Source organism: Hyperoodon ampullatus, assembly GCF_949752795.1.
Source record: "Hyperoodon ampullatus genome assembly, chromosome: 9".
Classification (NCBI taxonomy): domain Eukaryota; kingdom Metazoa; phylum Chordata; class Mammalia; order Artiodactyla; family Ziphiidae; genus Hyperoodon; species Hyperoodon ampullatus.
In genome coordinates, this window is record NC_136922.1 from 102,728,940 (window position 1) to 102,739,279 (window position 10,340).

Here is a 10,340-nt window from a genome sequence, read left to right on the forward strand (position 1 = left end):
CAGGACAGATAGTTGTCTCTTAGCCCCTCCACGCGAGGACTGTCTCTAAGACATGTTTCCCGATGCCTTGGGCATCTCCTCTCCTACCCGTTCTCTCTTCTCCGGGGCGAGTTCGTCATTGACTCCCAAGTTCTGCCCAGCTAAAGCATCCATGGGGGTCTTTAAAGAGGGCTCGGCGTGCCCTTCCACTCTACCTCGTCCGATCGCCTGTGGCTGGAGAAGAAGCCAGGGAACCTGGGGGAGGAAAATCTCTTGACAAGCAGTCCAGGGGTTTAGGTTCCAGAGATGACCATCCCCATCACCCCAAATTCCCACCACTGTTCCCATCCCTCCGAGTCTGACTCCGCCCAGTGTCCTACTCATTGCCCTGCCTCCACCCCAGTTAGACAATAGTGGCCATGAGCAGCCCTCTCAGTCAGTGCTAGTAGCCTGGCCAGGCTCCTTCTGGGTGTCTGTGGGCTCCTGAAACCCTCCAGGGAAGAGATTCTGGGTCCTCTGGGTTCTCCACTGCTGTCTGGGGCTGGAAGCAGGACGGAGCCTGGTGAGAAAAGCCATCAGCTGGGCAGTGCCATGATACCTGCGGTTCACCCGGGGTCTGTCCCCCGCACACCCTGACCGCCTCACCATCACTGGACCAGGATGGCTTCTCCTCATCCGGCGAGAGTGTCTGCAGCGGGCTGGACCAGGGCCTGGACAGGGAGAAGGCTGAAGCCTCGCCCCACAGTTCCTGCTGCTGCTGCTGATGGAGCTAAATGGAGAGGAAAAGAATGAGGGGCTCCCTCCGGCCCCGCAGCCTGAGGCCCAGCCCCCGGGCTCGGTGCAGAGGGTGCTGAAATCTCCTCCCCCACCCTCAGCTTAGAGCCTGTCCCTGGCTGTGCGGGGCTGTGGTTTGGTAGGAGTTTGCTTGCCTCACTCAAAGCAGAGCTGGGTTCCACCCCCAGCTCCACTGCTTGCCACCTGCGACCTCGAGCTAGTCGCTTCACTTCCCCTAGCCTTCGTGCCCTCATTTGTCAAATGAGGACAATGGGGCTTCCCTGGTGGTGCAGTGGTTGAGAGTCCGCCTGCCGATGCAGGGGACACGGGTTCGTGCCCGGGTCCGGGAAGATCCCACGTGCCGCGGAGCGGCTGGGCCCGTGAGCCATGGCCGCTGAGCCTGCACATCTGGAGCCTGTGCTCTGCAACGGGAGAGGCCACAACAGTGAGAGGCCCGCGTACCGCAAAAAAAAAAAAAAATGAGGACAATGACTAGCCAGTGGGCGGGGCTGTTCTCACGTCCTCACCCAGTGTCCCTCCGCACGAAACCTGCCACCTTTCTTTCCCTTCCTGCCCCCTGGCCCTCCCTTCGCCTTGTCACCAACAAGGGCCACCTCTTAGTTACCCTCACCCTCTTCCGAACTGTGTTCTTTCCTGTTGGGTAATTCCTTACACTCCAGCCCCTCCACACTCCCCACTTCGTTCAGCTGCTTTCTCCCGCATTTCTCTTTCTGGCACCCCTCTCCTCACCTGGTGCAGGTAAATGGCGTGGAGACTCATCTCAGCAGACGCAAGCTCTGGGAGCTGGGCCAGCTTCTGGCCCCCAGTGCCTCCTGGGGACACACAGCTAGAACAGAGGGCACAGTGGATGAAAAAAAGACATGCCCCCCCGTCCCCACATGCCCCAGGGAGGGCCAGGCTTCACCTCCCCTTTCTGGTCACCCCCGCCCCCACGCTCCTGCACCCTTCTCCTGGAGGATCAGCCCCACCAGCCCTGCCCCCTGCGTCTCAGGCCCCCACCCCTCACCTGGAGTCCTGGGTCATTCGGGAAACGGAGGCCAGGAGGCTGGCCGTGGCTGCAGCTGGGCAGGGGACTATGGGGCTCAGGTCCTGGGGGGGCAGGAGGGGCTGCATCGAGAGGTTGGCTGGAAGGCCTCCGGCTGGGCGCAAGAGAAGACAGGGTCCGAAGAGAGGACAGGAGGGCAGGCGGAGGTCTAAGGAAAGCAGGAGAGCAGGCTGCTGCGCTCGTGAGTGGGGGGGAGGGTGGCAGGGCAGGCAGGCTTCAACCCACCAGAGGGGAGGAAGAGTTGCTGAGGATCCCAGGGCTGGGGGGACTGCGAACCAAGCTGGCGCCCCAGGCGGCTGCATCCTGTTGCACCCGGCCTCGAAGGTGCCCCAGGAACTTGGAGCTGTGGCCTGGGGGGCACCATTGTGGATGACCCAGGGAGAACCTCATCAGTGAGAGCTCAGTCTTCCCGTCCTCAGCCCGCTCGGACAGTGAAGCCTCTGTCCCTCTGAGAGCCACTGAAAGCAACGACAGTCCTTCAGGTGCCGCCAACAGCACTTTTTTTTTTTTTTGGCCGTGCCACATGGCTTTCAGGATCTCAGTTCCCCTACCAGGGATGGAACCCGGGGCCTGGCAGTGAAAGCGCCAACTCCTAACCACTAGGCCACTGGGGAACTCCCGTGAACACCACTTTTATAGCTGTAGTGGGTGCCACCTGGGGTAGGCAGGACAGGAAACACTAGCCCCCCTTCCTTCTCTCCAGGTGAACTGGAAAGAATGGGGACTAGCTCAAGAACACCCAAAAACACAGCCGCAGAACTGGACCTGGGTCCAGACTCAGCGCTAGGATACGGCGTGACCTCAGTGTTTTGCCAAACCTGTTCACACTGGATACCAGGGCTGGCCTGACTCCAGCCCCGTCCACTGACCAAGACGTTTCTTGGCCTCTCTGACAGTCTTTGTTCCCATTTACAGGTGTTATGACACGCTGGGAACTCTGGTAGGGCTACACATGTCATCTCGTGTAATCCTCATAAGAGTCCCACGCACTGGCTAGTCATTGTCCTCATTTGACAAATGAGGGCCCTAAGGGGAGGTGAAGTGACTAGCTCGAGGTCACAGGTGGCAGGCAATGAAGCTGGGGGTGGAACCCAGCTCTGCTTTGAGTGAGGCAAGCAAACTCCTACCAAACCACAACCCCGCACAGCCAGGGACAGGCTCTTACCTGAGGGTGACCATGGCGCTTCACATCCATAAGGGCAAAGGAACAGATGTCCCCAACCCCGGCCACATCTACAGTGAAGTGACGAAAAAAGTCAATCTCCAAGGCGCGAGGGCGAAACCAGAAGAGCAGAAACAGTGGGGTGAGGAGAGGGGACAGGAGCTCCTCCGCGAGGGAGACCTGGGGAAGCAGGGGTGAGGCCGAGAAGGGGTTGCTGAGGGCAACCGAACTCGCCAAGCAGGAAACCTCCAACCCAGTCATTCCCCGACGCCCGGGAGGGCCAGCCCTGAGCCCGTTTGTCCCCAGACACCGCGGGCGGCCAAGCCTCCTCCGCAGCCCCGCTACAGGCGTGACCCTCACCGCTCGGTATTGCAGCAGCCGCGCCATCTGCCGGTAAGCGCTGGTCCTGCCGGCAGGGCCGGTCTCCTCCGGGAGGTAGGGCATGTGCGCCAAGGCCGCCGGCAGCAGGATTTGCGGCGGACGACCTTGGCCCTGGTCACCCGGAATGAAAGACCTAGAGGGCGGGATGGGGGTGGACAAGGGGCCTGCCGTTCAGAGGATGTGCGGCTGGGATGCAGGGCTGGGGGGGCCGTAGGGATGCGCGGGAGGCTCAGCCCCAGGACAGAGGAATGCCCCCTCCCCGGACATCTCCCCCGTCGCACCTGGCCACGGTGGCCAAGATCCCGAGCGCGATCATGGCGGTGAGCACGTGCTCCACGGAGAGCACGTCCTCGTCGTAGACGGTGAGCACGAGCAGCGCGGCGAAGAGCGCGCCGGCGAAAAAGACGAGCTGGCGGGCCATCAGCGCGAGCAGGAGCGCGGGGGCGCGCAGGAAGGCGGCGGCGGGGCCGGAGGCGCGGGCCAGGCGCGCGCGCAGCTCGTGCGGCAGCTTGTTGAAGTGGCGCAGCTGCAGGCGGGCCAGGCGGGACCAGCGGCGCGTCGCCAGCGCGCCGGGCTCGCGCCGCAGCAGCTCCGCGCGGCTGTAGAAGGCGTGCAGCACCTGCCAGCCAGCACCAGGGGGCTCAGCGCCGGCTTCACGGCCGCCAGCAGCAGCTCCGTGCTCCGCCAGCGCGCGGCCAGGGCGGCCCGCCGGTCGCTGCGATTGTAGGCGTCGGGCAGCTCCCAGCCGCCGCGGAAGAACGAGAAGGGCCCGCGGAAGAGGAGCAGATCGACGTTGAGCGCCAGGCCGCGGCTGAGGAAGGCCGCCCTGCCTCCCCAGGGCACGGCGCAGCGGGCCGGCAGCAGGCCCTTGTTGGCCAGCGCCACCTGGTAGTTGGTGTAGCGCAGGATGCGGTGGTGGGCGTCCAGCTCCGTCAGCGGCCTCGGCTGCACGCACAGCCCCCCGCTCCTCTGCAGCGCCAGGAGGCGGGACTGCACCTCGGCCCAGGGCACCGAGCTGAGCTCCTCCTGCGGAGAGGGGACGCCTGAGCGCCAGCCACTTGGATTCCTCTCCACGGCGATGCCCAAACTCCCCGTGACCAGAGATGCATCCCCGCCGTCCTCACCCAGTGTCTCTCGGGCACGAAAGTTGCCACCTTTTGCTTTCTGCCCCCTCGCCTTGCCACCAACAAGGGGCACCTCTTAGTTTCCCTCACCCTCTTCTGAACTGTGGTCCTCAGGCCCCTGCCCCTCCTGAGGCCGTGAGTCATGTGCTTCCCAGGAACAGCTCCTAAACCAAACACTACATGTATCTGAGCTCAGCTCCTTAAGAGCAGGTTTTCCTGGCCACCGCTCGACCCCCATGCCCACCGCCCTACGCATACAAGGTACATCAGAGCTGCAGGTAACAAGGCAGTCTCTTTCCCGTTCCTAGGGTACCAGCCCGCTGGGCCCAGAAGCCCCCAGACTTTTACCTCAGCATGCTTTGAGAGAGAGAGAGAGACACACACACACACACACACACACACACACACTGCCCCATCCCACTACACACACACACACACACACACACACACACACACCCGCCCCATCCCACTCCATCAGATTAACCTTCCTAAGACAGTGGCCGTGTCCCCATCTGGGGTGGAGGCCGTCAGATCTCACTTGGAGCTCATCTGCAAACCTCATTTTAGCCCAGTTTCACCCAGACTCCCCAGTCCAGCTTAGTCAAGTCCCTCCAGGCCAGCCTCTCCAGTCCATCCCAGGGTCTCCCTTTCCCCTGGAAGGAAGAGGGGAAAGAAGGAAGGAGAAAGAGGAGGGTCAGGCACCCCCTGGAGGAGCAGTGGTCCAGCCCCTCATCTTCCCTGCCTCCATCCCCAGCCCTCGCGACTCTTTCCCGTGCTATGGCTTGTGCTTCCGTACTCAGGTGGGCTTTCCAGAACCTCTCCCCTTTGCTGCACAGGAGGGCTGTGTAAAAGCCTCTGCACTTCTGAGAGGAGCAGGGAAAGCTGGCTGCTGAAGGTAGCCTTTGCACTGTGCCTTAAAGAAAGAACTTGGGGGGCTTCCCTGGTGGCGCAGTGGTTGAGAGTCCGCCTGCTGATGCAGGGGGACACGGGTTCGTGCCCCGGTCCGGGAAGATCCCACATGCCGCGGAGTGGCTGGGCCCGTGAGCCATGGCCGCTGAGCCTGCGCGTCCGGAGCCTGTGCTCCGCAACGGGAGAGGCCACAGCAGTGAGAGGCCCGCGTACCGCAAGAAAAAAAAAAAAGAACGAACTTGGGTACAGAGCCAGAAGGAGCATGAGCAAGATGGGGAGGAAAGAGCAAAGCATGACCAGGGACAGTGAAGGGGCCGACAAAGTAGCTTCCTGCAAACGGGGGCCTGAAAGGAGGATGGGCTCACCGACGGGGGCCTGAACACTCAGGTGCAGGCTGGTGGGTCAGTCTCCTTACTGCTGCCCAGAGATGCTCATTGCTTCCCCTGCCCCCTCCTGCCTGGGGTTTGGAGTGCCTCCCCGCCTCCTATCCTTCCCAGCCCAACCCCAGTTTCTCCTGTTCTGTGAAGTCAGGTGACTGCCCTTCCTCTAAAGCCCCATTGTTTGGACCACAAGCACGTGACTGTACATCATCTTCCAGAACCATCTACATCAACTAAGCTCCACAACAGTAAGGACCTTGTGTTCTAAGGGTGGTACCCCACTTCCTAACGTTATTCGGGGCCAAGGGTCGGTGTCACTAAGGCCTTCTGGCCTCTTCCCAGTGGGTCCTTCTGTCTATACAGCCCCCTACTGCTTCCCATCCTCTGCCCCCTGACATGGCACCCCTCCACAGACACGCTCCCCCAGCTCACTGGGGGGACGTGCAGGGCCTCCCTGGAAAACACCTGGACGTCCCAGTAGCTGCAGAGTTTGCAGACCGAGCGAAGCAGCTGGAACAGCCAGAAGGCAGCAGCCAGGATCAGCAGGAAGACCAGCAGGGGGCTGGAAGCGGATCCTGTGCCGGGTGGGACGGACGGAAGAGAGAAAGTAGGGGCCCCACAGCAAGGGAGACCAGGCTTGGGGAGCGATGGGGGTCCTGGAGAGGGGACCCAGCCAGACCGGTGGTTCTCAAAGTGTGGGCCCTAGGGGTCCCCAGACCCTTGTGAGTGTCTGCAAAGTCGAAACTTTTCATACAATGCTAAGGTTTTCTGCCGTTTTTATTCTCCTTCTCCCAAGAGTATACAGTGGCCTTTTCCAGAGGCTACGTCACAGTCAATGGAACGTATGTTTGTGCATTCTTAGGTTTTAAAGCTGTTCTCAGCTTTAATCTCTAACAAGGTAAATATAGATAGGATTCTCATAAACAACAGCTCTTGGGAGTTGGGTTCTCAATCAATTTTAAGTGTATTAAAGGTGGCCTGAGGCTAAAAACTTGGAGAATGGCTGATCTAAACCAAAGAACAAAAGAAGGGGAGGCTTTTGTCGCTTGCTCTCCCCCATCACCTCCCCCACCAGCTGTCACTCACCGCTGGGCACACTGGGATGACGGTAGGATAGCATCTGACAAGGTCACTTTGCTGTGGAGTGACCCAGGTCTTGTTCGGTTTTTTGGTTGGTTGGCAAAGACAACGCAGCGAAGAAGGAAGGTTGTGAAGGTGACAATGAAAATGAATCGTCTGGGACTGGAGGGAGTGCAGTGATGAGGCCTGAGGGCTGGGAGGACTCCTGCCCCAGCCTCTGGGCCCGCCCGGATTAACCCATCCTGCTGAGCCCCTGGGTTGCCTGGGAAGGCGCTGGAGGCCCAGAAGCAGCAGGCACTACTGAGGAAGCAAGGGGAAGAGCTTGGTGTCTGGGACAAGCATCTCACCCCAGCTGGCAGACATCCTCCAGCAGAATACAGGCAAAGCCACTCCTCTGGTGGTAGCTGTACATGTGGCAGGGTGTCAAGAATTAAGCCTGCGGCATGATGGGCCTTTCCTGAGGATGCCGACTCCTCAGCCCCCAAGTCCCCAACCCACTGCACCCCTGTCTCCCTGCCTCCCGTGCCCTTTCTGCCAGGCAGAGCACAAAAGGATATCTTGGTGAAGAAGCTGTCCAGGTTCTGGACATGGTGCCAGGAGCCTGGGCACAGACGGGAGAGCGTTGGGACTCACCTGACTCCGTGCCCTCAAGCCTCTGCCAGAGGCCCAGCCCGGGGGACACTGTGAAGCCCTGAGGCCCTCCCCAGCCCCTCACCTCGGAGCCCTTCAGGCACGTGAAGCAGGGGCTGCTGCCCCTCCCCATGGAGGGCTGAATCTTGGGACCCCTCAGGGTCACAGTCCTCCAGGCTCTCATAACCCTGCTCAGGGATCAGAGGGCTTATCCGCAGCCCAGGAGGGTCCTGGGGGCATCATCGCAGGCCGGGGCTGCGTGGCGGGGGTAGCGGGAGTGGGGAGGGTACTATAGCGAGGCTGAGAAGCCCCTGGGGCCTGCACTGCTGGGTAGGGGGGCCCCGGGACTGAAGAAGGAACTGAGGATGGGGTGCTTTTTGTGTGAGGGGCAGGGGCCAGAGAGAAGATGGAGACCCTCCCTCTCCCAGGCCCCCGACCCGGAGGAGGAGGAAGAGGAGGCAGTGGCACAGGGAGGAGGGGCACGGATCCACGCCCCAGGTCTCCCCACCGCCCCAGCTGCCCCCTGGTCCCCCACCCCCCCGCCCATTTGCCTCACCGTCAGGCCAGCGGCATCTCCTGAAATCTTGGAAGGATGGGAGCTGCTGCTGTTTCCGAAGAGGTCTGCAATGCTGAGCGGGGACTTGAACAACCAGGACGGTGACAACACCAGCCCGGTGACTCAGTTGGGGCAGGCCTCAGGCGTCCCAACTCGGGCAGTCACCAGCCCGACCACTCACACCCCTTCCAGGGCAACCTGCGGCCAAACCTCTTAGGGCCCCGCCTCCATGCCTGGCAGGGCAGTACCTGGAGAGGAGGCGCAGACAGCCTCAGATGGAAGGAGATCCCCAGGGTCCTACCTTCAGACCCCCAGTGGGGAGGCCATAGAGCAGCAGCCTAGAACAAAGAAAGAGAGAGTCCTAGTAAAGATTATAGGGCTATGGGGCCAAGATATACATCTTTAGTTTCTTAAAACCTTATCTCAGAAAAAAACAAAACAACTTATCTCCCCTCCCTATATACACACGCACACAGAGTGATCAACAGAGAAACACTTTAAGACCAAACACAGAAAGAAAAAAAGAAAATGAAAAAGGCTGCATGGTTTGCTTGTATGACAGTGCTAAGGAATGGAAAAGGGGAGACCGTCTGACTTTGCAGCCAGGGTGGGGGAAACTGAGGAGAGGGAGCAAGTGAAGAGAGGAGAGGCAATTATTTTGGATGAGAGGTGGTTCTCGGAGCTTTTACGGTAGGAACGTGGGGTTCCTCGGAAGCTCCAGTATGTTTGCTTATTTATCCTCTTGAAACCCTCTCTACCAAGTTCTGATCCAGTTTTGGGGGGCCCCTGAGAAGCATCAGGGCTGACCCAGCAGAGAGCAGCTGAAGGTCTGGAATTTGGAAGGGCAGGTAATTTGGGTGCCCCAGGGATGAGCTGCCTGAGTTGAGTTCCTTGTTGCCACCTCAAGGAGGAGGCGGAGGCCCAGGCAGCTGGTATGGTGGCTTGTCCAATGCCATTCTTGAGGCCCTGAATCATCAGGTTTCCTACTGAAGTCCATTCCTGAGGTGCTGACTCAGCCACCCACGTGTCAGGGCCTCCAGGGCTTAAGCCCAAGCACTGATGTAGGGACCAGTGTCCAAGACATGGAGACAGAGGAACAGAGTACATCCCAGATTGCCCACTGGAGGAACTTAGAGGAGGAACCTGTGCTTCCTTCCTGGGAGGGGAATTGTCGTGGCAGCTCAGGACTTGCATAGCTTTATCCCCGAGCAGGAGGTAGAGCTATGAAAACAAGACTCCTGGTGCCCCAAAATGGAATCCCACAGTGCAGAGGGGCTAGGAAATTCCCAGGATCTCTCTGAGACACCTGTCAAAATCAGATATGTGGGGTTTCCTCTGGTCTCTCCCCAGCCTTCACTCCCCTGATATTCCACCATACTCACTTTAGGACCCTCCCATACAGCCTCCTCACCCAGCCCAACCTCAGACTAATCCTGACACGTTTTCCTACCCAGTTTCACTCCAGATTCATCGATGAACAGCCTCCCTACCACCGACCCCAATTCACGTCAATTTATTATTAAGGACACTTTTCCCTGCCAGGCATTTGGAGGGGAAGGAGGGGACAGATGAATGAGACAGAGCCACTACCCAAAAGGAAGTCACAGCCCAGTGAGGAGGCAGCTACGCAAACAAGTAATTACACAGAAGAAATAACTAAGAGCGAAACAGGCGTAAGAGCCGTGCGGTGGCAGCTTCAGGCACAGTCAGCCTAACTACGGTAGGAAGGCATCTGTCGGGGAGATGGATCTAGGGTCGCGCCAGCGGTTCTAAACCATTAGTAGGGGCAGCTTATCAGAATCACCAGGGTTTTTTTCCCCCCAAATATATGTGGCTGCCGTCCCCGGAGCTCTTACTCGCCTAGGAGAGCGGGGTGGGTGGCAAAGCACGTGCACATGTTTTGAAAAAACTCCAAACGATTTTTGTCCCTTAGTCTCCCAGAACCAGCGGTCTATACTCCCTGGAGACTCCGGAACATCTAGAGTCCGCCGGGAGCACCGATAAGAGAATAACCCGGAGGTCAGCAGCTGACGCGTTACTATGGATACCCCAGGGCGGGGGGACGCAGTCTGCACACCCTCAAAACGTCACCCCACAGCCGACTCGGACGGCGGGCACAGGGCAGGGCCCGCCCGGAACTGGGGGCGGGAGACAGGCGACTCTCTGCAATCACAGTTCCAGAAGGGGGGGCTAACAAGGTTTTCTCCAATCACAGCTTGCAATGAAATTGATGCTTCTTTCCACCAATCATCGCCGAGTCGCGAAGGGGTTGTCGGGATGGGGGCCGGAGCCAACATGG

The 10,340-nt window shown here is 59.7% G+C and overlaps 1 protein-coding gene across 1 annotated transcript; it reads right to left on the reverse strand.

Annotated features, from left to right (window-relative positions):
- Positions 1–411: 411 nt before the first annotated feature.
- On the reverse strand, positions 412–10,338 carry ATG9B (autophagy related 9B; the record flags this gene model as incomplete). Its single annotated transcript, XM_079711885.1, is given in 22 exon segments — positions 412–538; positions 609–748; positions 1,504–1,600; positions 1,781–1,901; positions 1,904–1,913; positions 2,045–2,266; positions 2,272–2,277; positions 2,985–3,161; positions 3,342–3,495; positions 3,644–3,989; positions 3,992–4,388; positions 6,208–6,342; positions 6,344–6,350; positions 6,862–7,011; positions 7,203–7,259; positions 7,403–7,410; positions 7,413–7,456; positions 7,571–7,725; positions 7,727–8,036; positions 8,223–8,289; positions 8,343–8,379; positions 10,133–10,338. Coding segments are annotated over 22 exon segments (2,973 nt in total).
- Between the last annotated feature and the right edge of the window lie 2 nt (positions 10,339–10,340).